General features: G+C 38.0%; 1 protein-coding gene across 2 annotated transcripts; it reads left to right on the top strand.

The window, feature by feature from the left end:
- Window positions 1-513: 513 nt before the first annotated feature.
- Ctr9 (CTR9 homolog, Paf1/RNA polymerase II complex component) lies at window positions 514-26,497 on the top strand. Of its 2 annotated transcripts, XM_047519145.1 has the most exons (25): window positions 514-752; window positions 2,146-2,244; window positions 2,831-3,070; window positions 3,574-3,691; window positions 4,155-4,244; window positions 6,901-7,049; window positions 8,997-9,104; window positions 10,680-10,787; window positions 10,901-11,137; window positions 11,541-11,630; window positions 11,742-11,870; window positions 11,961-12,144; window positions 14,172-14,260; window positions 15,234-15,419; window positions 15,721-15,808; window positions 15,987-16,135; window positions 17,717-17,833; window positions 17,995-18,140; window positions 19,651-19,722; window positions 20,228-20,363; window positions 20,522-20,668; window positions 21,528-21,685; window positions 22,647-22,743; window positions 22,971-23,083; window positions 25,206-26,497. In XM_047519145.1, the coding sequence occupies exons 1-25, from the start codon at window positions 708-710 to the stop codon at window positions 25,633-25,635; spliced, it is 3,525 nt and encodes a 1,174-aa protein (XP_047375101.1). In that variant the 5' UTR covers window positions 514-707; the 3' UTR covers window positions 25,636-26,497. The 2 variants fall into 2 exon arrangements, with proteins under 2 accessions (XP_047375101.1, XP_047375102.1); XM_047519146.1 differs by lacking the exon at window positions 4,155-4,244.
- Window positions 26,498-26,770: the final 273 nt, after the last annotated feature.

Raw genomic sequence — 26,770 nt, 5'->3', positions numbered from 1 at the left:
TTATTAAAATCACAAATCTAATTGATCCTCTATACTTCGAAGAACTATTAAAAAGGATTACGTGTATCATCACCATGATTACAGAATTCATTGTAAACTATTTAAACAGGTTACCACGACAGCAGCGGCATGAGGCGCACACAGCAGCTGTCGGACGATGAACTAATGAATGGGGTGGGATGAATGACAATGGAATTGTGCTCAGCGATCTTGAGAGGAAAACAAGGCTGGCCAGGCCCCTCCCCGTAAGGCCACGTCGGCCAGAAGCCCCGCCTACCGCCTGGCGGAGTGGCTGCGCCTTGCGGGCTTTGACTGGGAGCCGCGCCAGCGCCGGGCTCAGAATCGGAAGCCACAGGGCCCTGGAGATCCGGCAGGCTCTCGGCCCAGCGGCTGCTGACACGCCAACAACCTCGGAGCTGTAATTCAGAAGAGAGGAACACCAGAGCCACTGGCGGAGCTCGCGTCGGACACGCCCCCGCGGGCAGTGCTTCCGGGGCAGGGGGCGGGGCCTCCGGAAGTGACCGGTCGCCGTCCGCTGTTCGTTGTTTTAGCGGCTGACGGGAAGGAGAGGCCCGAGCTCCGGCAACGCCGCGGGGCGGCAGTCACGACCAGCTTCTGGCCGGTCGCTACCTTTTGGACGAGCCAGAAGCAAGGACTACCGGCTGCGCAGCTGCGAGCGCGACTCCCGCTCGCCTTTCGATCTCATCATGTCGCGGGGCTCCATCGAGATTCCCCTCCGGGACACTGACGAGGTAGGTGTCGAGTGTGGAGGGGGTAGGGGTCGTGAACTTGGACGACGACCCCCACCGACTTAGCTGGACTTCGTTTCCGAAGAAGGCATACCCTTCTCCCGCGGGAGCCTCGATCGAAATCCCCGGCCAAAACCCTGATCACCTCCTTCCCCCGCCCCTGCGCTGCAACCCGACAGGTCACTGGAGGAGGAGTTCTTGAAAGTTCCCCTCCAACCTGTTCTTATATGACAGGACTCTTTTTTCTCGATTCACCGGCGCAGGGGCGCGAGAGTGCCCAATAAGCTGAAGCACCTCACAGACTGTAGAAGTGGGCGCTGATGTCACCGTGATCCACCTGCTACTCGAATTCCGTGTCTTTCCCTAGGAATATATAGAAGGTCGCCCTTTCTGCCTTAGAAACTCCAATATGTCTTGGTACGCTATGTGCAAGGCAGGGAGCCCAAGACTTAGCCACTGTGGCGTGCTGATGGAATTAACCCCCTTTCACTTACACTGCCTCATTCCTGGGTGGCCTTTGGTTTGTCTGAATAAATCGCTCAGCTTTGATGTTCAGTCTTATTGGATATTTCATGCACTTATTTTGGTTTGTTTGTTTGAGATATGATATGGAGATATAATTCACATATAAAATCCAGTATTCTTTAGTATATATTCCCAAAGATATGAAACTATTACCTCTTGTCTAGTACCAGAACATTTTCCTATTATTATTTTTGTGCCCACAGTCAGTAGTGTCTGTGACACACTAGTGCTACTCCATGATTTATTTATACAGTGGCATTCAGCTTTGCATGGCTTCTAGGGTTGTGTTTCTCCAAGGTGTCAGACCTATGGCATCATTCTCCAGGTGCTTATCAGTACTTTACTTGGATTTATAGATGAAATAGTGTTTTGTTTTGTTACTTTTGAGTAAGCAAAGCATTTGTAGCATTTTATAGTTCTAGTGATTTGGGGACAATTATCAGTATTGTTTGTTTCTCCAGACTTTAACATTACAATACAGTCTGTTTGTCCTGTGCTCCCTAAATATTAAGACATATTGGCTCAAACAGAGACATATGTTTTCTCTCAAATGTGGAATCTAAATTAAAAAAAAAACCTGAAAGTAGAAAAGGGATTTTTAGGGAAGGGCAGCAGGGGGAGGGGGGAAATAAGGGAGGGTAAGGAAGGGTAGAAGGGAGGGTGGACATGATTAATGCACAATAAGTGCATGTATGAAATTGTCACTGAAACCCATTAATTTGTACAATTAATCCATGTTTATAAAAAATATGTGTTGGCTCAACCCTGTTGAAAATGTATATGTGTGTTGATATATAGTCAAGGAAAACAGAAAAGAAAAATATGGATTTAAAAAAGAAATAAGAGATAAAACCTACATTTTGTGTTTTAGGTCATTGAACTTGACTTCGATCAGTTACCGGAGGGAGATGAAGTTATCAGTATTCTGAAACAGGAACACACACAACTGCACATATGGATTGCTTTGGCGGTCAGTGTTCATGTAGCAAATAGTTTTTATTTGTTAACTGGGAAAATATGTGGTTTCTGTTTTCAGATATAGAATAGCCATCTTGGGTACATGATAAGTAAATCAATTATACCATCCGTATGGAAATTAATTATCATTTATGGAACAATAAGGCTAGTTTCCATGCTACTCTGCTGGTATATTAGTATGTATAAAGATAAAGGCAAAATTCATTTTAAGTTAAATAGTATTCCAATCCTGTAGTGCCAAGCAACCACTTACCTCTTTTATGTTACTAAAGATTTAGTGTACATTTTCTAGAGTTTTGTGGAAATGTAATCACACAGTATGTATTTTTTTTGTCTCACTTTTTTCTCAGCATAATTTTTTGTGATGTATCCATGTTGTTTACTTCTTTTTGAGGCAGAGTGGTATTCATTGTATAGCTGTACCACAATTTGTTTATTCATTCACTTCTTAGACAACATTTGAATTGTTTCAAGTATGTTGCTGTTACAGATAAAGCTGCTCTAAATATTTGTGTAGTTGTTTTAATATGGACATTAATATGCTTTAATGATTCTAATTTGATCCTTTTACCTTATAGCTGGAATACTACAAGCAAGGGAAAACAGAAGAGTTTGTAAAGTTGTTGGAAGCAGCACGTATAGATGGTAATTTGGATTATAGAGACCATGAAAAAGACCAGATGACTTGCTTGGATACATTGGCAGCCTATTATGTACAGCAGGCTCGAAAAGAAAAGAATAAGGATAATAAGAAGGATCTTATTACACAAGCAACCTTGCTGTATACAATGGCTGATAAAATTATTATGTATGATCAGGTAAAGAAAGTCAAATTTCTTGAAATTTCTGAAATGACAAAACTACCATCTGAAAGCAAAGTGTGTGTGATAGGCAGCAGATTTTTTTGAAAGAATATTTCTTAAAATCACCATGTTGATATAGTTTTTTTTAAAAAAAGGAAGGGTTCCTGATTAAAATTGGAATTCCTTCAATCCTTGTACTTACTGTTGAAGTAATCTAGACAAATTTAGTATATAAAACATACTCCCAGGTTGAATCGATAATTTCATTTCCTAGCAAATTTCAACCATATTTTAAGGAATCTGAATATTGTTCTTTGTCATTGTTATTGGTAAAAAGATTTTACATTTTGGGATAATTTCTCATTTTGTAATGAAGAAGAGTTTGTTGATACCTTGAACATTACAATCAAGAAAGGGATTTGTATTATGCTGTATCTCCTTCCTATATGTTTTTCATTTGCATGCTTATGGAAAATTATTGTCCTTAGTAAAGTCTAAGATGATACATTATTTTATAGAACCACTTGTTGGGAAGAGCCTGCTTCTGCCTACTTGAAGGTGACAAAATGGATCAAGCTGATGCACAGTTTCATTTTGTACTCAACCAGTCTCCAAATAACATCCCAGCCCTTCTTGGTGAGTGATCTTTGCAACCATCTTAGGAATCTGTTTTTTTCAGCATATGCCTAGACCGTATCTCTTTGTAATAGCACCTTAATAACTGAGCTGGATGGCAAAATAGAAGAGCTTTATTTTGTTAAAAATAAAACTATCTACAGCAGATTATTGTTGAAATCGCAAAAATAAAATATATATCAATTGAAAATACCTCATTTGCTTCCAGAGAGTCAATAAATGATCTCTACTTAGACAACTACAAGCTATTGCAATTGTTATAACATTTAATATAAAGGGAGGATATTCTTAGGCATAAATTAATATACCCTTTTAGAAAACAAGTTTTTAATGTGAAATCGTGTTCATTATTTTTAAGTATTTCTTACTGAGAGATGTATTTTAAATTAGGTAAGTTAGTATAAAATATAGTAAATTTATATTAATCAGGCAGTGCATGTTTATTTTTTAAAAATTGTTACAGGTAAAGCTTGCATTTCCTTCAACAAGAAGGATTACAGAGGAGCTCTTGCTTACTATAAGAAAGCATTACGTACTAATCCAGGATGCCCAGGTAAAAGAAAAACTTTATTTTAGGTCTAAGCTATATATATATGACCCAACTTAAAATATTGATAATTTGATAGTTACTTATGAAGTCAGTTGTGGAAAGGTACAATTGGAGTTTTGAAATGACAGAATGTGATTGTGGAGGTGGGTGGGGCAACCAGGGATTGAACCCAGGGATGCTTAACCACTGAGCCACATCCCCAGTCCTTTTCATTTTTTATTTTGAGACTGGATCTTGCTAAGTTCCTTAGGGCCTGAGCCTCCCGAAATTTTTTTTTCTTAGTGTTATCTTTGATTTTAAAGCTGGATAGTGGATCATGTTATAATCTTTTACCCTATACTACTTTTCTTTCCAAAATGTCATTCAATTAGCAGATGTTTACTGAGTACCAACTACATGCTAGGCACTGTTCTAAACCCTGGAAATGCAGCAATGAACTAAAGACCAAAATCCCTACACTTATAAATGAGAAAAATATATACTACGTAAGATATTGCTAAAGACTGAAAAGAAGAATAAAGCCAAAAAGGGCTATGAGAAGCATTGGGAATTGCTGAAAAAGGGTCACCAGGGAAATTCATCAGCGATAGTAACATTTGTGTGAAGACTTAAGGAAACTTAAGAGCCCTGCAGATACATGGGAGAGTAACATTCCCATAGAGAATGTAGGAGGTACAGAGGTACAAAGGTACTGAAGAAAGATTGAGAAACAGGAGTATCTGGAATGGGGAAGTGGGGAAGAGGATAGTAAGAAATGGGATCAAAGATACAACCTAGTACTAATCTTGTAGGACAATCTAGATTATTATAAGGATGTCAGCTTTTAATGTAACAGAGATGAAGAAGCCATTGGAGAGCTTTGAATCGCATATTCTGACTTAACAGTTAAAAGAATCATTTGAGCTTCTGAATTGAGTCTAGAGTGGGATGTGGGTGAGTAGGCAAGGACAGAAATAGGATGACTAGGAAGAAGGTTATCACAGTCATTCAGGTCATGTGTGGTTGTGGCTCATCTGGGTGCTGATAGCAGTGATGGTAAAAGTAGTGAGATTCTAGGTGTAATTTGAAGGGAAAGCTGATAGAGTAGATGTGATGTGTAAAGACAGAATAAGAGGCAAAGATAACTTTTTAAAATATTTTTTTAGATGTTGATAGACCTTTATTTTACTCATTTATGTATACGTGGTGCTGAGAATTGAGCCCAGTGCCTCACACTTGATAGGCAAGCGCTCTACCACTGAGCCACAACCCCAGCCCCACACAGGTAACAGTGGGAAGAGTGTAGTTACATTTTACTACATTTGGAAAAATAGTTCAAGAGGACCTAGTTTTAGACATGAAAAGTTTGAAATGACTTTTAGAGGCAATAAGTGAAGAGATCAGACCCTTAAGAGTTCATGAAAGAGGTCCAGGCTAAAGTAATGAATTTGGAAGTCATCAGCATATAGATGGTGCAAAAGCTGTGAGACTACATGAAGTTACCAGGGGGCTGAGTGTAGACAGAAAAGAGGCCCTGGGGTGGAGCCCTAGAGCGCTCTGATATTTAGAGGTGTGGAAAATGAGAAAGAATCAGCAAAGGGACCTGAGAAGGAACAACTAGAGGTATAGGAGGAAAACCAGGTAAGTGTAGTGTCCTTGATGCCAATTTAAAACATTTCCAGAAAGAAAAGGTGTATTGTTAGGCCAAGTAAAATAGGGGCAGAGAATTGATCATTGGATTAAAGAGCATATAGATCATTAATAACCTTGATAAAAGCAGTTTTTCTGGAATGCTGGGAGTGATTCACTCAGTGGAGTGGATTCAAGAGAAAAATGGAAGGAAAGGAATTAGAGACGGCAAGTGTTACATGTTTCAAGGAGTTTTGCTCTCAAGGGAAGAATAGATATTAATTGATAACTGGAAAAGGAAATGGAATCATGAAAGGATGTTTATAGGGCTAGGAATATGGCTTAGTTGTTAGACTGCTTGCCTAGCCTATGCAAAGTCCTGTTTGGATCCTCAGCACTGTTAAAAAAAGAGAGAGAGAGAGAGAATGTTGAGAATGTTTATAAAATGGGGGAATGTTTGTATGTGAATGAGGATGATCCAGTAAAGAAGAAAAATATATTTTATGCAGAAAAAATAGGGAAGGGTTGGGTGAAGCAGTGTCTTTGAATAGATGAGAAGGAATCCAGTGATCATTGTAGAGGTTTGCCTTAGGTAGGAATTGTTTGTGTTCTGAATGGCCTTAAAATGAGGTAGCACATATAAGCATAGTTCTGAAGGGAATGACAGCATGTGCGTGGAATTGGACACAGTATTTAAGGTCTTAATGGAATTTTTTTCTCTTTAAATATTGCTCTTCACGAATTTGAAATTGAGTGAGGTGTATCAATGAAGGTAAAATGTAGCAGGGGTGTTAGAAGACAAGACAAATGCTAATATTATTATAGATGTTCTGTTCTATGGTAGAAAGAAGGGAGAGAGGTAGAGAATGATATTCTCTAACTCTAGTGAGATCAAATTTGTGGTAGGACAAGCAATTTTTTAGTGTAGTTATACTGAGGCTAACAGGATTTTGCCAACTCGCAAGTAGGAAATGTTTAAGCATTTTTGTAATTAAACTCTAAAAATGCCTAATTTGAGAGATTGAATGACTTGATTTTATTTTACTTTTAGCCGAAGTTCGTTTAGGAATGGGCCATTGCTTTGTGAAACTTAACAAACTAGAGAAAGCCCGTCTAGCATTCAGCAGAGCCTTAGAACTCAATTCCAAATGTGTGGGAGCATTGGTTGGACTGGCTGTTTTAGAACTCAACAACAAAGAGGTATGTAGGGGAGAAAATTACCTAGTTTTTGACTGATTTGTCTAGCTTACAGTCTTGTATCTAAAATTCTCAGGGCCAGATATCTCTTAGAAATCAAGATTTTAGATTGTACTGGAAAGGTAATATGGTACTTATTGCATAATATATAATACCTCAGTTATTAGGGCACTGCCCCAAAAGCACACTTTTATTTCCGTTGCAAAACTGTTACTATTCATACTAATACAATAGCCTCACAATTCAGGTAAAGGGTTCCCACCAAATGAGTTTGCTCCATGATTACAAAAACCTGAGTATTTTTTTTAAATTGTTTTTGAATTTCAGATAAGGATTGTAGACCTGTGTATAAGTTTGGAATGCTTTCAGTTGCAAGTAACAACAACAACAAAAAAAAAAACAGTTTAGCAACTTAAAAACATAAGGATTTTAAAGTGAGATGTCTTAGTTCTCAGATTTGGCACTTCAGTGTCATCAAACCCAGGGTTTTTAAAATACCTTTCCATCCACATCCACCTTTCCTTAGTGTATGGCCTTCCTTTTTCTTTCTTTTTTTTTTTAATTATTCTTTTTTTAGTTATTGATGGACCTTTATTTTACTTATTTATACGTGGTGCTGAGAATCGAACCTATTGCCTCACACATGCTAGGCAAGTGCTCTACCACTGAGCTACACCTCCAGCCCAGTGTGTGTGACCTTTCTTTATCTTGTGTGTCACCTCATAATCACAAGATGGCTGCCAAATTTCCAGGCATCTCATTATTACATTGATCTTATAATGGAAAGGATAAAAGGATTTCTCAGAGAAACTCTTTTTTATCTTACATTGAGAAGCTTCCCATCATACTTCTTATTTATAACTGTCCAAAACAGGGTCACCAGTGTTTCTCAGCATCAGCACTGTTATAGTGTCTCCCTGCTTGATATGACCAAAATGACATTATTCCTAGTTGAGAACCTGTGCTTTAAACCAATCTCCAAAAAAGGGGAATAGATTTTCTTGGCTGGTTGAAATCAATAATGGGGTTGTGAGAGAGGGTAAGGGAGCTTTCCTTCCTGAAATCAAAAGATAGGCTATAAAATTTCCATTTTCTTAGTAGGGGAAGAGGGTAAAAGTTTGTTGTGTAATCCATAGATGGCTGCCACCAAGAAGACAACTGAGGCAGGAACTAAAACGTAAATTAAGAACTGAACAAGAGAATAAAAAGAGGAAAAAGTGAGACATCCCCCGGGGGTGTGGATATTGAGGATTAAAAGGGTGATTTCATTGCAAATGCAGCATAGATATTTAAAATTCCTAAGAGGCTGATATTTCTTGTCACAATAGCAAAATGACACGATTTGCTGTCTCAACATAGCATATAAAGTGTATAGTTCAGTAAAGCTCATTAAATCTGTTGAAAAACAGGTTTGGGGAATATTTTCTAGTATTTGTCCTTGGAGTCAGTATAAACCGTTTAATAGCAAATGTATTTATTATATGAACCCAATGTCAGAGAATAGGGAATTCTTTATAATGAGGGCGCTTCTATAATTGAGGTTATTTGGTTGGTTTGATTTTTGCAGAACTGGGGATTGAATTGCTCTAAAACTAAGCTACATCCCCAGCCTTTTTATTTTTTATTTTTGAGATAGCATCTTGCTAAGTTGCTCAGGCTGGCCTTGAGCTTAAAGTTTTCCTGCCTTGGCCTCTCAAATAGCTGGGATTATAGGTGTAATTCACCACATGTGGCTTATAATTTAAGTTTTGTTAAGAAAACTAAATTCTAGCAGTTTGGTGACTCATTACTTGAAATTTGTCATCCTTGGCGAAGAATGACTATAATAAGAGTTGTATCGGGGTGTCTGAATTTAGGATTATACAACCTTATTTTCTTGAAAGTATAAAGAACATTTGAAAAGTGCTAATTAAGTAATGTTTTTCACTCTGTTGCAATGTTTTCTTTTAGGCTGATTCCATCAAAAATGGTGTCCAGCTTCTTTCCAGAGCCTATACTATTGATCCTAGCAACCCTATGGTATTGAACCACTTGGCAAATCACTTTTTCTTCAAAAAGGTAGGAGTAATTACTTATTTTTAAATCCTGATTTTCAATTTCCAAATGTAGTTGATTCCTTATTTTTTTTTTTTAACTTGGAAATAAATTTGAAAATGTCAGAGTTTTTTCCAAATTAGTTTATATTAGTTAGGGTTGGATACATTTGTTCATTCATACATTCACTTAATATTTATTGACATTCATATCATGTGTGTTTAACAGTGATATGTATGTGGAGATGATTAAGACATGGTTTCTACACTCAAGGAGTTGAGTTTCATAGAAAACACAGTTGAGTAAGCAAATGTAAATATAAAAATAAGGGTTTCTGCCCACATATGATAGAAAAATGAGGACGTGATCAAGTGATTAAGAAGGTTTTCACCACAACGGAAAAATCTCTCAAAACTAGGTTTTTAGGAGGTGAGCACTAAGCAGTTAAAAAAAGAAAGATACAGTTCTTTGAAATAGCCTTAGCAATTTAGTTCTGTGAGAGCATAGCATATGGTAGACCCTTCTTTTTTTATTTTTTTATTTTTTTTAGTGCCAGGGATTGAACTCAGAGGCACTTAACCACTGAACCATATCCCAGCCCTATTTTGTATTTTATATAGACAAATCTCACTGAGTTGCTTAGCACCTCACTATTGCTGAGGCTGGCTTTGAACTCATGATCTTCCTTCTTCAGCCTCCTGAGCCCCTGGAATTACAGGTGTTCACCACCATGCCCAGCTATGGTGGGCTTTGATAGGCAATGCATTAGATGTAGAGAGTGGGGCATTCGTGTAGTAGAATTTGGATTTACTTATGTAGGTAACAAGGAGTCATTGACATTTTTATGTTTGCATGTTGAGTGTATCGCATTTTTAAAGTTACCACTAATTCTGTAGAAGCAATGATATTTTAGGTATCTTAAAATATATAACCAAGATTTTGTTGACAGAGTTTTTATAAAATGAACATGAAAATTTAACCTACCATATTGAAACCAGGTACTAAATTATACTAAGACCTTTAAATTAGTTAAATAGCAATTTAGATAAAAGCTCACAAAAATGTATCAAATCTTACTGGTAAGAGCTACTATGTTGTTATCATTATTAATATGCATTAATGCTTACTAAAGACTAAGCACTTTTAAAACTGCATTCCAAGTATTCTGTAATCTTTACAACAATTCTTGGAAGTAATCTCCTCATTTTGTGGATAAGCAAATTGAGGCATAGTTAATAGCCTAAGTCTACATGGCTACTAACCACAGTTCTCTTTTTTTCTTTTTTCTTTTTTCCTTTCCCCCTGAGGCATGGGGGATTCGAACTGAGGCCCTTGCGCATACTAGGCGAGCACTCTCCAAAATGAGCTATTTCTTCAGTCCCTAACCACAGTTCTTTACTGTCTGGCTGCAGGGGCATACTGTACTTTCATATGAATTACCAGTTAAGCTTTAGCCTATAATGGTGATAGTACTAATGGACAACTATTTAGGGAGAAGATGGGAATGTGTTATATAGGTAAATGAACTGTTACTATTTGTAGAGCAGCTAATCCAAACTAATCTTAAGACATCAAGATTTTCTTATCTCTCTTATTCAGGATTATAGTAAAGTTCAGCACCTGGCTCTCCATGCATTCCATAATACAGAAGTGGAGGCTATGCAAGCAGAAAGTTGCTATCAGCTGGCTAGATCATTCCATGTTCAGGTAAGATAATTTCATAACATCTCTAAATATCTAGTCCTTTCATTTATAGTTTTTTGCTCTTTTTAACCCTTTTTTGTACATATTGTTAGTCTTGTTTGTTTGCTTGTTTTTAGGAAGATTATGACCAAGCTTTTCAGTACTACTATCAAGCCACACAGTTTGCCTCATCCTCTTTTGTACTGCCATTTTTTGGCTTGGGACAAATGTATATTTATCGAGGTGACAAAGAAAATGCATCTCAATGCTTCGAGAAAGTTTTGAAAGCTTATCCTAATAATTATGAAACCATGAAAATTCTTGGTTCTCTCTATGCTGCCTCAGAAGATCAGGAAAAAAGAGACATTGCCAAGGTACATTTTTAAAAATCTTGACAAAGTCCTTATTTTTTGTTTGGTTTGGTTTGGTACTGGGGATTGAACCTAGGAATGCTTAATCATTGAGCCACATCCCCAGACCTTTTTTATATTTTATTTAGAGAAAGGGTCTCACTGAGTTGCTTAGGGCTTTGCTAAGTTGCTGAGGCTGACTTTGAACTCACAACCATCTGTCTAAGTCTCTTTAGCCACTGGGATTGTAGGCGTGTACCACTATGCCTGATTCATTTCTTGTTACTGCTAATAGAGCTACAGTAGAAGCAGTTTTGTTAAATGAGCTTGTTCTGCTTTAGATAAAAAAGCAGTTGACTTAAAAAGGTTAAATTAGCCACCAGTTTTTACTTTTATAGGACTAATATGATGATCTCTTTTATCCCAGGGCCATTTGAAGAAGGTCACAGAACAATATCCTGATGATGTTGAAGCTTGGATTGAATTGGCACAAATCTTAGAACAGACTGATATACAGGTATTGTAGTCATGCTTTTCATCGCCTATATAATGTGTTTTTTGTAAGCATGGCGTACTATTTTTCTTTGATTTGCACACATACCTTATTTTGTCCACTGCAAAAATATAGGGTGCCCTTTCAGCCTATGGAACAGCAACACGAATCCTTCAGGAGAAAGTGCAGGCTGATGTCCCCCCTGAGATTCTAAATAATGTTGGTGCCCTCCATTTTAGACTTGGAAACCTAGGGGAAGCAAAGGTAGGAAAATTGAAATTTTCTTGATCAAGTTGAGTGCATACTTTTTAGATGTATCAAATCTTTTAACAATATAATTTTTCTCCCTCACAGAAATATTTTTTGGCATCATTGGATCGTGCAAAGGCAGAAGCTGAGCATGATGAACATTATTATAATGCCATTTCTGTTACCACATCATACAATTTAGCCAGGCTCTATGAGGCGATGTGTGAATTCCATGAAGCAGAAAAACTATATAAAAACATCTTACGAGAACATCCTAATTATGTTGACTGTAAGAATTTTGAACTTTGCTTATGTAATAAAATTCCCACAATAGCAGCAAAAACTTACTTGGGGAAAAAGTCTTAGAAATAATAGTATATTTTGAAGGTTCTGATATCCCCTATTGTTTAAAACAGATCTGTGACCTTAGAAAAAAGTACAGCTTCACTTACATTTATACTAGAAAATAAAAGACAACAAAAATCACTTGAACCATATTTAGCGATTAGGCTGTGTTCAGTGGGTCTGCTACCTTTGTTAAGCTTTCAGTAACTCCTTGGCATATTTTGATAGTGGATTTACTTTTGTAGCTGTCCTTCTTTGATTTCATATTTACAATGTTTATAATAGTAAGAGAAGTGGGTCGGGCACAGTGGCACACACCTGTAATCCTAGCTCCTCAGGAGGCTGAGACAGAAGATCATGAGTTCAAAGCCAGCCTCAGCAAGAAGCAAGATGCTAAGCAACTCAGACCCTGTCTCTAAATAAAAATACAAAATCAGGCTGGGGATATGGCTCAGTGGTTACGTGCCCCTGAGTTCAATCCCTGGGACTCCCCCAAACCCCCAAAAAATAGAGAAGGGGTTTTCCTTGAGACAGTTATTACTCATATGTCCTATTTGAGTTTTTACAACTTAGACATTGTAAAATATGCAAAGTTTATAATTAAAAAATAATTTACATACCATACAGTAGTGCTTCCTTATCCATGGTTTCACTCAGTGTTAATTGCCCACAGTTTATTGTCCCAAAATGTTAAATAGAAAATTCTAGAAATAAACAATTTATAAATTTTAAAATGTACACCATTCTGCCAGACACGGTGGCACATTTCTGTAATCCCAGCAGCTCGAGAGGCTGAGGCAGGAGGATCACAAGTTCAAAGTCAGCCTCAGCAAAAGCAAGGCACTAAGCAACTCAATAATATACAAAATAGGGCTGGGGGTGTTGCTCAGTGGTCAAGTGCTCCTGAGTTCAAGCCCCAATACTCCCCCCCCAAAAAACTGTACAGCATTATAAGCAGTGTGATAAAATCTGGTGTTATACTACTTCATCTAGCCCAGGATATGAGTCATCCCTTTGTCCAGTGTATCAATACTGTATATGCTGCCCATCTGTTAGTGACTTAGTATCCATCTCAATTAATAAGGGAGAAAAAATAAATAAAATCGTTATGCTGAGATTACTAAGATCTGTAGTACAATAAGATTTTTAGAAAAAGAAAGCTTTCATTACAGTATATTATTGTAATTGTTCTATTATTCGTTGTTTATCTTTTATTACCTTAATTTATAAGTTACACTTTATCAGATAAATTCTGTTCAGAAAAAGCAATAATTATAGGCTTCAGTACTATCTGCAGTTTCTGGCATTTACTGGGGTCTTGGAATGAATCCTTCAAGGATAATGGGGGACTTCTGTGCTTTATTTATAAGAACCTAAAACATGATGTTTCATTCTAGACACATCAGAAGCTTTTTCTGGCATCTGTCATGCCATCATGGATGCAAAAGTGATTTAGAATATAAGATTTTAGTTGAATGACAGATTGAATTGAAATTGATTTGATAGGTAATAGCCATTATTAGTTTTCCAAGAAATTTTCTAGAGAAAGTAACTTAAATTTGTGTGGTGCTATATTTTTAAGTGGAAGAACCATGGTTCTAACTGATGGTCCCTAGTAGCTCATGCTTTCACTATTTTTCATATGACAAGGAGCTTTTTAAGAAAAAGTAATGTAGTAGTATACATTAGAGATAAATTGAAAACAGAACTTTTAAAATAACTTGACTTGAGGTAAGGAGCTCGCATTTGGAATGGAGGGGAAGAGATGAATCTTAGATTTCAAACATGAGACTTGATTCCAAAATTACTCTAACTCATTGGATTGATGTTTGATGTTTCTTCACCTGTAAGACTTTCTGTTCCTTATACGGATGTATTCAGAAACACAATTCTTTCAAAAGTATGACTTAAAGTTGTGATCATTTATGGCTTATATTTTGAACACAAAAACTTTCAAATGTATGTTTTCAGGCTATTTGCGTCTAGGAGCCATGGCCAGAGATAAAGGAAACTTTTACGAAGCTTCAGATTGGTTTAAGGAAGCTCTTCAGATTAATCAGGTTGGTAATACTGACTCTTGAGAAATAATTATTTTCATTTTTTACCCCCCTTTTCTTTCTTTGTCTCCCTTCCTTCCTTTCTTTCTTTCCTCCTCTCTTTCTTCTCTTTACTAGGGATTGAACCTAGGGCCTCGTGCATGCTAGGCAAGCATTCTACCACTGAGCTACATCCACAACCCATCTTATTTTTTATTTTTGAGACGGGGTCTTGCTTAATTGCCCAGGCTGACTTCAAACTTACACTCCTTCTGCCTCAGCCTCCCAAGTAGCTGGAGGCATTTACTACTATACCTAGCTCAGTTTTTCCTTTATTGACTGTCATGTTTCTAGTAACCTTGGCATCTGTTTTTTTGGTGGGTTTTTTTTTTTCCATTTACTTATTAAAGATACTGAAGAGTATAGTAGATTGCATGATTAATCATATAGTAATAGGGACCATACTGTTTATATACATCTCTTCTGTGTCCTTCCTTGTTCCTTCTTCTGTTTCTCCATCCTATCCTTTCACTTGCACATCAACATATGACCTGCAAAAAAAACACCAAAAACATATGACCTGGCTCAGGTGTCTTTTATCCTGTCTACTTTGTTTTTGTGGGATTTAGTTATACCTTATGAGAAAAGTTTATAGTATCATAGAGGTTGTCTAAACTTTTTGGTTGTAGCCCACAGTCAGAAGTATATTTCACATTGCTGTCTGGTGCACATGTAGGTGAACACAAAGAACTGAAAGTTTTGCAAATCATTTGCTCTCACAAATGGGCAGTACAGTGATATTTTTACTTCATTCTGTTACTCTTTGTATACTAATAACTATACATTAAACTGATTTTACAGTTCATTAATGAGTCGCAACTCTATTTGAAAACCACTGTTCTATCTTATAGACCTATTTGTCAGCTATCATGGAAAGATGGTTGATCTTGCTCTTTAAGTTACAGATTTTTCTTCTGTATATACATGTGTGTTGTAGGATCATCCAGATGCTTGGTCTTTGATTGGTAATCTTCATTTGGCAAAACAAGAATGGGGCCCAGGCCAAAAGAAATTTGAGAGGATATTAAAACAGCCCTCCACACAGAGTGACACTTACTCTATGCTAGCACTTGGCAACGTGTGGCTCCAGACTTTGCATCAGCCCACCCGAGACCGAGAAAAGGTAATCTCTTTTTTATCTTTTTAAGCAAAACTGAGATTCTGCATTCTTTTTTTTTATTTTTTGAGCGGGGGGTGCCTGGGATTGAACCCAGGGGCATTTGACCACTGAGTCACATCCCCAGCCCTATTTTGTATTTGATTTAGAGACAGGGTCTCACTGAGTTGCTTAGAATCTTGCTTTTGCTGAGGCTGGCTTTGAACTCTCGATCCTCCTACCACAGCCTCCTGAGTTTCTGGGATTATGGCGTGCTCCACCGCAGCCAGCAGATTTTCTTTTTAATAATGCTTGTTTCTTTTTTCAGGAAAAGCGTCATCAAGATCGTGCTCTGGCCATCTACAAGCAGGTTCTCAGAAATGATGCAAAGAATCTGTATGCTGCTAATGGCATAGGTAATTAAAAGACTGGGGTATCCATAATGGTTTGTGAAGTGAATGCTTTTGGAGGTATGTTCGTAAATCAGGTTTTTCTCTCTAAATATATCAATGTAGCTGTTTTAAAATTGAGTGTTTAGTTGTTTTTCTGGATATGATTAGAAAATTTTAAATGTGAGCCTTTTTGTAACTTTAGGAGCTGTTTTGGCCCACAAAGGATATTTCCGTGAAGCTCGTGATGTATTTGCCCAAGTAAGAGAAGCAACAGCAGATATCAGTGATGTGTGGTTAAACTTAGCACACATCTATGTGGAGCAAAAGCAGTATATCAGCGCTGTTCAGATGGTAATGTCTTGTCTTTCAAGATACATTCACTGATAAACAGAATTCCTTAACCATTCTGGCCCTCTTGTAGAGCTACATGCCATACTGTCTGTTCAGAGGTTTATAATTATATAATGACAAGGCCAAACTTTGGTGTCCAGGTAGAAGTGAGTCCTGGTTCTGCCACTAATTACATGCCGTGAACAAAGAACATCTTCTTTGACCCAGTTTCCCTATCTGTGCACAGGGGTTAATTATACCTTAACCACATAGAATTTTGTAAGGATCCAGTACTTGGCAATAACATACCTAGCATACTGTTAAGTATCCAGGAAAAGTAGGATTTAATATTTAATTCAATTGCTGAAGCTGAACTGAGTTTTACAAAGGTTAAGTGACCTACTTTATTTACTTGTTTATTTACTTATTTATATTTTTTGAGATGGGGTCTCTGTTTGCCCACACTAATCTTAAATTTCTGGGCTTGAGCAAGTGATCCTCCCACTTAAGCTCCTGAGTAGCTGGGACTATAGGCACTGTGCTCATCTTAAATCACTTCTTTTGAAAAAGAAAAACTTTATGGAGATAAGGTTTCATGCCTGTAGAATTTCTTTATGCTTAACCTATTTGTTAAGCGCTTAAACTTGAAATAAAAGTTGTACTCAGCATCCATAACATATTAAAAAGTAAAAAGGCTCTTGGACTCATATATATGATCAGAAGGAACAAGCTTCTTATAAAAGGTAGAATAAAAGCAGCCTAGGCTTTGGAAGTGGTTTACCATTTTTCTAGATATAGTTTCTAGTATTAGAAGGGCACTACTACAGAATAACAGAACCCAGATTGCATATGGTAATCTCAGAGGTTGTGTTTTTTAAGACTTCCCTGTCTGTAAACTGTTAGAAATTCTCTTTTATAAACACAAAAAAATCACTAGGGAGAGTCGGAGAAAAACTATCTAACCATTTTCCTTGAAATCGTCTTGTCAGTTACCTTTGACATGTCAAAAAGTGCCATGTTCATGTCACAGTGAACACTGGTATAAACAGAACTGTAAGACTCCTTCTTATACTCCTTTCTGGTAGATTCCACAAATCCTAAAGAAAGGTGCTAGAGACTATAACTGAAAGGACCCAGGTATATGACCTACAATAATTGGCCAATAAGTAGATTCTAGGTAATATTGCTAAAGATATGAAAAAGAGTTTCCAGGCCTGGAGATATGGTTCAGTGGTAGAGTGCTTGCTTAGCATGTGTGAGGCCCTGAATTCTATCCCCAGCACTAGAAAAAAACAAAAAAGAGGAAGGGAAGGGAAGCAGGGAGAGAAGTGAAAGGGAGGAGGGACGGAAGAAAGGGAAGTCAATAAGTTTGTTTTTTTATGATCAGGTTTTTATGTTGTGAAAATGTATCCTGATGAATGTAAAAAAATCATTTCCTGAATTAGTCTCTGAAATTACCCAAAAATTAGAATACCTTTCCTCAGAGTTTTAAAATTGCTTAAAATTTTACTACAAAATGAAAATATCACTTACTCTCTGTTGTGTTTTTAATTAACTTTTCATTTTCTTTCTCTCTCTCTTTCTTTCCTTTTTTTTTTAAAGTACGAAAACTGCCTTAGAAAGTTTTATAAACACCAAAATACTGAAGTCGTGCTCTATTTGGCCCGGGCCCTCTTCAAGTGTGGCAAGTTACAAGAGTGCAAACAGACTTTGCTGAAGGTAACGGGCAATTCACTGTTACTCCTGTCCATTTCTGTACTGCATTATATTTTGTGTATGTGTTCATGTGCGTAAACGTACTAGCACGCTTATTTGACTAAAAACCTTCATGTCATTAGATCATATGAGGTATCTACTTTGTTTTTTTTGTTTGTTTACAGGCTAGACATGTAGCACCCAGTGATACAGTTCTTATGTTTAATGTGGCCTTGGTGTTGCAAAGATTAGCTACCTCTGTCCTGAAAGATGAAAAAAGTAATCTGAAGGAAGTACTTAATGCTGTGAAAGAACTGGAGCTTGCACACAGGTAAGGATTTTATAGAAACCACCCTTGAAATAATTTGTTTCTTTAAAACTGTTTGTCTTGCTAGGCACAGTGGGCACATGCCTATAATTCCAGCTATTTGTCTCAAAAGATCATGAAAAATCACTTTCTTCAAAAAATAACTCCCATTAGAATCATTCTGCCAATATTTAAACCAAAGCAGATAGTTACCACCAGGGGGCACCAAACTGTAGCCAGGATCCTGCCAGATTTCTGTCATATAGTCTGACCCCTAGAGATGGGGGCTAGCCTTGCAAATTTGCCCTAGGTTTCTCATTAATCTGACTATAATGTGATCCAGCATTTTAAATGTGAAATTTTTAGATTCCACTTATGTTGGTTTTTATGTTTTACAACAGTGTGTCTTTTTAGGGTGATGTTGATTTTTGTTGAGATTGAATAAGATCTTATCTTTTAAATGTTGCTTGATAGATTTATTAATCTCACCTAAAAATTTGTTTTAACCTTATAGTATCTATTTGATAATTCAATATATGATAAAATTAAAACCTGACATTCCTTCAGGTTTTCTCCCAATTGTATATCCAACTTTTTTATTTTTGTTTTTGTTTTGTTTTGTTTTTTTGGTACTGGTGATTGAACTGCATCCCTGGTTCTTTTATTTAAAGTTGCTGAGTCTGATCTCAAACTTCTCATTCTCCTGCTGCAACCTCTCAAGTCGCTGGGATTACAGGTGTGCCACACCTGACCAACTGTATATAATATTTTATTAGTTGTTGATGAACCTTTATTCATTTATTTATTTGTACGTGGTGCTAAGAATTGAACCCAGTGCCTCACACATGCTAGGCAAGTGCTCTACCACTGAGCCACAACCCCAGGCCCTATATTACATTCTTATATAACATTTCTTGCCCAATCTGATAAGTTATAGGTGCTTTCATGGCCTATGTCCTCTAACCCCCATATAACATATTTAGGAAGTTTAGTGCATATTAAATATTCATTGCATGATTTTTTTGGTATTTCTGAATTTTCTGATAATATTAAATGTATCCTTGATTTTTTGATGAACTTATGTTTTATTAAACATGCTGAATGGTGTATTGATGAGCCTTTTTAAAAAATGAGTTGTGTGCTGGGTGTGATGGCACATGCCTATAATCCCAGCAGCTCAGGAGGTTGAGGCAGTAGGATCATGAATTCAAAGCCAGCCTCAGCAAAAGCAAGGCATCTAGTAACTCAGTGAGACCCTGTCTCTAAAGCAAATACAAAATAGAACTGGGGATGTGGCTCAGTGGTCAAGTGCCCCTGAGTTCAATCCCTGGTTCCCCCAAAAAAATGAGTTATGTATATGATTTTCCTCTTGAGATGATAGGCCTTTATGCATTAAATAATTTCATATAAGTTGGGAAATACGTAAACCTTTTCTCAGACTATTTTTATAGAATAGATTGTAAAAATCTAAAGGGTCTTATTTCATTAAAATCTTTTTTTAAAGCAAATTATTTTATTTTCTCATTTTGTTTAGATACTTCAGTTACTTAAGTAAAGTGGGAGATAAAATGAGATTTGATTTGGCCCTTGCTGCTACAGAAGCCAGGTAATGTTACTGTTTATGGAAGGCGACTTTAGAGTGGTCACCTATTTTAGTGATATTGGTGTGGACTGAGAGAGTGTCATTGTAGTGAATAGGGTTCCCAACCTTCCAAAGATCAGTCTTTCGCATTCTTCATGGGACTTCCCTAACCTGTATTAAAGCTTTTTCCTTTCAGCAAATTTGGCAAGATTGATTAGTACAAGTACTTGGGTTTTGGAGAAAATTGCTATTTTACTAGTGTTAACTGTGTCACTAGAATCAAGATATGATTCCTGTCTTTTGAATCATTTGTGAAATTAATGTTGGAAATCTTTTTAGCTGCTCTTTGTCAACATAGTTAACAGTATTGACTTATGATAAACTAAGTTAATGTTATTAATTATAACTTCATATAGATAACAGCTTATCTTTCTACTTCAAAATTTTAAATGCATGTAAGGAAAACAGATGCTCAAGGTTTTAAACAATCTGTACTGTGTTCATTTTTCTCTAAATCTGAATGTTCTAGGCAATGCTCTGATTTACTGAGCCAGGCCCAGTACCATGTGGCCCGGGCACGCAAACAGGATGAAGAGGAACGGGAGTTGCGGGCCAAGCAAGAGCAAGAAAAGGAGCTACTAAGGCAGAAACTTCTTAAAGAACAGGTATCTATTGTTCACTTGTAGTAGAATTTAAAAATTGTGTGCAGCTATACACTTTGTTTTATTTAAAAAAAAAAAAAAAAAAGTCCTCTGCTTAGGATTATAACCATGAACTTTTTCATCTTAAGAACATTTTACTTTTTTTTTTTTTTTCCTCATAGGAAGAGAAACGTCTCAGAGAAAAGGAAGAGCAAAAGAAACTTTTGGAACAGCGGGCCCAGTATGTGGAGAAGACCAAAAATATTCTTATGTTTACTGGCGAGACTGAGGCAACAAAAGAGAAGAAGAGAGGTGGAGGGGGTGGACGGGTAAGACAGGATTCCTGCCTTACTAATGACATATAGGTCTTTTGACTTTCAGAAATGTAGATTATTGGTTAAATTTACTGTGTGCTTGGTTCTTAGCTTTAGCTTTCTCCTTTGTTAAGAGAGTCTTCCAACACAGAATTATTTCAATGGCATCTAGTGTAGACTTGTCCCTTTTTTTCCCTTTCTCTGGTGCTTGGGGTTGAACCCAGGGCCTCATGCATGCTATGCCAGTGCTCCACCATTCAACCACATTGCCAGCCATGATGGTCCCTGACTTAATGATGGTTCAGTTTTTAATTTTTAATTCATACACGGTAGTGTAAAAATGATAGCATTCAGTAGAAACCTTACTTTGAATTTTAGTCTTTTTTCCTGGGTAGCATTGTGCAGTACGATACTTTGTCATGATGCAGGGCAGCAATAGTGCAACAGCTCCTGGTCAGCCACATGATAATGAGGGTAGACAATTGAGACTACAGTGTGCTGTGTTGACTAAGCAGTGATGTTCAATGGGTTCGGTGTATTAAATGCATTTTTAACTTACAGTGCATATATCAGGGCATAATTCTATCATAAGCTGAATATTTGTATTTAAAAATGCACTCCAGGGTTAGCTAAGTACCTTTTACCTTGTATTGACCTCTTGAGTTGATGATTTTTGCAACCTTTTAACAGTTGAAACATTCTTCCATTACAAGTCTTTTAAACATGGGCCTAGCCAAACCTCCCTTTCATGTGTCTTAGTAAGAGATCCTTCATTTGCCAAATGAATGTTGAGAATATTGTCTGACCTCTTTCTAACCTGTGGTCACACTACACCAGCCTGAAATAACTGATTGTCTTCTTTTTTGGATTTTAGCGTTCCAAGAAAGGAGGAGAGTTTGATGAATTTGTCAATGATGATACTGATGATGATCTACCTATATCCAAAAAGAAGAAGAGAAGAAAGGGCAGTGGTAGTGAGCAAGAAGGAGAAGAGGAGGAGGGTGGTGAAAGAAAAAAGAAAAAGAGGAGAAGGTACTGTCATCATTAGTGTTTTAAATAACCTTATAAAAGTGGCAAAAGACCTTTCATCTTCTGAATATATGTAAAATTTATGAACTACTTCATCTTCCCTAACAGAGAAACCGTTTGTGCCCCACTTTCAACTTTAATCCTAAGACACCATTACAAAATTCCCTGAGTGCTTAATTTCCATTCCATCTTTCCGAGAACTACAAACTAATCATCACTTTTTTTGTAACTTTAAAATTATTATACTTATTGGGAAATGTGTGTGTTGTAGGAGAAGTTGTGGATTATATCTCCGCTTGTGCATGCCAATCTTGGCAAGTCAACTGAATGTCAGTTTTCTCTCTGTAAAACAGTAGCAGTGATGCCCTCCTCATGGTTCTGCTCAATGCACAAAATGTGAACATGTATGAAAGTGTCCTTTAAACCACCCGTATCATCTGCTGTAAAAGCAAGGGTGCCCCCTGAGCAGTACCGTCCCTTTCTCATGGCATCTCCCTATCCAGGAACCTCTACTCAACTATATTACCTAGACCTGCCTTTCTTGGTCCTTGGCTGACTGTACTTGGGCAAGAACCTGGTGAATTCATTGAGACACAGACCTGTGTAATCAGAGCTGTGATAAGGATAGTAGCAGGCCTGGAATAAGTCAGTTGGGAGGGAAAAGGAGGGGAAAGATGTGGAGGTCTGGATCCTGGATGTTTTCTTACATTCTCAATCACTCCACCAAGGACAGGAGTCAAATGTAGATTAATGACGTGAGCTCAGCAGTGACTAAGTCTCAGACATTGCGTAAGTATGGGGGTTTTGCAGACTGAGACAGGCAACAAGAGTTAAGTTTGGCCTCTGCCCTTACTGTATGGCTGAGGTCAGCACACACTCAGAGGGTAATACTTGATAATAAAGTAGTCTTGGACTTCATAGGCATGAGTACCTCTTGACAAGCTCTTGCTGTTCACTGTTTAAGACCTCCGAAGGGAGAAGAGGGCTCTGATGATGATGAAACAGAAAATGGGCCCAGACCGAAGAAGCGCCGACCACCAAGAGCAGAGAAGAAGAAGACTGTAAGTTTATACTCCTCTTTCTTTTTTTAAAATTTCTGTCCTCTGCTAGACATAAAAGATTATAATACACTAGAATTATTCTTGCCCTGCAGCTTCTTCAAGCACAAATGTTTGTTTTCAAAGCTTATTGGTGGCTTTGTGATTATTATGCAAACCCAATTTAATAAGATGCTCTAATTAATATAAGAGTCTTGACTAATTTATTATGTTTGACATTCTTTCTTTAGCCCAAGCCAGAACGTCTGCCTCCTTCAATGAAGGGGAAAATAAAATCCAAAGCCATAATATCATCAAGTGATGATTCTTCAGATGAGGATAAACTGAAAATTGCTGATGAGGGGTAGGAATCTTTTCCTTGGTAAAGTCTTCTAATGATGTGGGTAAACCAAAAGTGGTTGTTAAGCACCCTCTCTGGTCTAGGAAAAATACACTTTTTCTTTTTTTAATATGAGGGAAAACAGACTTTTGAAAAATTGAAGGAAATGGATAACTAGGAGTAGTCACTGTGCCAAAATGTCTTTTCTCTCCAGCTTCTTAGAATCTTGTGACTGGAAGAAACCTTAGCAGACATCTTATTCCAACCCTCTCATTTTGTCCTATTACATGTTTCTCCCTCATAGAAGAAATCCTTGAAATCTCATTATATTAGTGATATTTTTCCTAGGTGACATCCTTCTAAATGAACTTTCATTTTGCTGCCCTGCCATTGACTGACAGACTGCAGTAGGAATAGCCTGGTCCTGGCCATGTGGAGATAGGGAACTTTGTGGTTGTTCGTTTCCTCCCTTGCTGGGCAGAGTCAACTCTGGTCCTTGGAGGGCTTACTTATATAGGACTTTGGCCCACAGCCCATCTGGTGAAGCAGCACTTGATTTTATTTGTTCTAAACTTGTTCTTTAGACTCAGCACCTGCAATCCCCACATTTGACTCCTGTACTCTAGGACTCTTAATACTATACTATACCATGTTCCTCTGGCTGTTGTTTCATTTGTTCATTTTGACGTTTGAATATCTGTCCTCTGAGATGCAGTATGTTAAGTGCCAGAGATACAGAGAAAAGACATAGACCCTTAAGTTCCCCAAGGAATTTTTTCTTGAGGCAATGGAGAATAGGAAATACACCCAAACCACATTGTGTTGGGATGAGTGTTACCACTTAAGTTTTATATTTATTGCTTTAGCGACCATACCTAATCTGAAGTTGATGATGGAAGTTAAGAGAGATTTTTTTATAACAGAAAGAGGCAGCAGTGAGAGGGTCACATGTTGAGGGGAATAAGGGTGTTGCTGAGGGACTGGCCTCCTACGGTGGAAATGTGTAGAAATCCTTCTGTAAGGATTTATAGTTCTCTTCTTCTCTGAAAACACTAGCTGAACAAATTTGGATTGCTTTCCCTAATGCACTGCTTTGGCCTTTCCCCGACAGTATCACCCCGGTCTGCTGCATGTATGAACAGGGGAATGCAATACATGGTTTTCAAAGAATGGGTCTGTCAGAATGTAAAGGTAGAAAGGTTGGTCCATTGTGAGGCTGAGCTGCCGCCAGGCCAGTGCCTGAGGTCATGACCAAGTTTGAGGCACTTGAGTCAGTTAAACTTTGTCCTGACCATCATCAAATGTGTTTGTGTATTTAGTCAAAAGGGAAGAAGTGAATTAGATCACAGTGGACTGTGGTCTTTAATATACAGAATGAGTGTACAGCACCCCTTTTTCAGTTATTCATGTTTTCTTAGATTGACCTGGGCTATATAATACGTGTCTGGTTTCCTCTTTCAGATTTTGGTGCAAAGAGCCTTTCTTTACTCTATAGGATGTATTAGTTTCTGAAGAGAATAATGTATTTGACCTTCCTAGACTGGACTTTGTAGGACTAAAGATGCTGGAGAAGTGTGTGTGCCCTCCACAGCCATTGTCTCCATGATTAAGGGAGCCTCCAGAGCCTCCAGGAAGCCAAGACTCCCAATTCCCTTCCCCTTTCACAAATCATCTGGCCAGGGGGGAGAGGATGTAGCTTGGGAGCTGAAGGACCTGCTTAGTCCAGCTTCCTGTCCTGAATCTCATCATGGTTCAGGGGATCTAAGATAGAAATCCCAGGACAGAAAAAGTAGTGACTTACTCTTCTTCAGGTGTCTGTTAGCTCAGATGGTACATAACGACGGGGAGTCCTTGAGACTTCAGAATCTGGACAGCCATTTGAGATCGTGGTTTTACCTTGGCGGCTATTAACTTGTTTATAAGATTAACAAATCCCTTCCTTTTCCTTTGTATATGAAATTGGTGAGATTCTCACAAAAAAGTGCCTGACATGAGCCAATCAGAGCCATCCTGTCCTATTTGTATACTGACTTGTAGCTGAAACATCTTGCTAGTGTCCTTATTTTTTAAAAAAATCTCATTCTCCGCTCGACAGAACCTGAGGCAGCCAGAGTCTTCGGTGTCTAACTTGCGTTTTCCCCTGCAGACATCCCAGGAACAGCAACAGCAATAGCGACTCTGATGAGGATGAACGGCCAAAGAGACGCGCCTCCTCAGAGAGCGACTCTGATGAGAACCAGAACAAGTCTGGCAGTGAGGCGGGCAGTCCCCGCAGGCCCCGTAGGCCGCAGTCAGATGAGGATTCCGACAGCGACCAGCCGTCCAGAAAGAGGCGGCCTTCGGGCTCCGAACAGTCTGACAACGAGTCTGCGCAGTCCGGGAGAAGCCCCTCGGCAGGCTCCGAGAACGACGACTCGCGCCCGGCCTCTCCGAGTGCCGAGTCGGAGCGCGAGTCGGAGCGCGGGTCTGATAACGAGGGTTCTGGCCCAGGTTCTGGCAACGAATCGGAGCCAGAGGGGTCCAACAACGAGGCCTCGGATCGAGGCTCAGAACATGGGTCAGATGAGAGCGACTAGGTTTTGTTTCACAAAGGAGCTTCATCTCTGGAGGAGACTTTTTTTAATATACGAAAGCTGTGATAAAAACGTTTCTGATGTTTGGTCAAACAATTGTGAAATTTTCTTAAGGCAAGTTTTTTTCTATCCGTTTGTATATTACTAAGCCCCAAGAGACATTTCCTGTGCTGGAGTCCAATATTTGAACCTCTTGTGCAAATGAGAGTATTTCTTCATTGTGGTACAGTTCCACCTGTCATATGTGAAAGTGCAGTGAACATAAATCCAGATGCTAAATCATTCCTACAAAGGTTTGACTGGACTGTGGCAGATGTCTCTTCTTTGTATGTTAAGCAGCATACTGTTTTGATTTTTATTGCAGTCTTTTATGAAGTGGTGCAGAAACTTTAAATTGTTCATTTTTAATGTCTTTGTTCCCTTTTGAGTTTAGATTGAGAATATTTTTATTTCCTGGAAGAAAAGGTGTCTGCTGTATAATCACACTGAAGTACATGTGAAAGTCAGATGTTCATAGCATAGTGCTGCAGCCATGCAGTAAAGACACAAATAGCTACTTTGTTAGGTTAAATGAGGTGTGGAAAAATGCTTTTCTGTTAGAATGCAAAGACCTCCCTAACCCACATAATAAAATTCTTTTACCAACTTTTGTGGGTAACTTTGTGTCCTGTTTTTGCCTGATAACATTTGTATATGAAAAGTTAACGTAAATAAATTACAGACATCATTACCCTATGTACATATGATTACACGAATGGTATGAATCTACATCGTGTACAACCCATAGAAGCGAAAAACAACCCATAGAAGGGAAAAGATGTACCCCATTTGTGTACAATGAATCAAAATGCAGTCTGTAAAAATTTTTTTAAATAAATAATTTTAAAAAACAGTAAATAGGTCTCAAAGTCAAAAAATAAATAAATAAATTACAGATAATTTGGGGAAACCTGCATTAAGCCAAAGGTAGTTTCCTCTAATTCTTTACAGATTTTGGGGGGGTGCAGGGGGTAGTGGGAATTGAACTCAGGGGCACTTAACTACTGAACCACATCCCCAGCCCTTTTTTATGTTTTATTTTGAGATAGGGTCTTGCTAAGTTGCTTAGAGCCTCACCAAGTTGCTCAGGCTGGCCTCA

The sequence above is a fragment of the Sciurus carolinensis genome, chromosome 11 (genome assembly GCF_902686445.1).
Source record: "Sciurus carolinensis chromosome 11, mSciCar1.2, whole genome shotgun sequence".
NCBI lineage: Eukaryota > Metazoa > Chordata > Mammalia > Rodentia > Sciuridae > Sciurus > Sciurus carolinensis.
The sequence above is the reverse complement of the archived record's forward strand: the minus strand, read 5'-3'. Positions and strand labels throughout refer to the sequence as shown.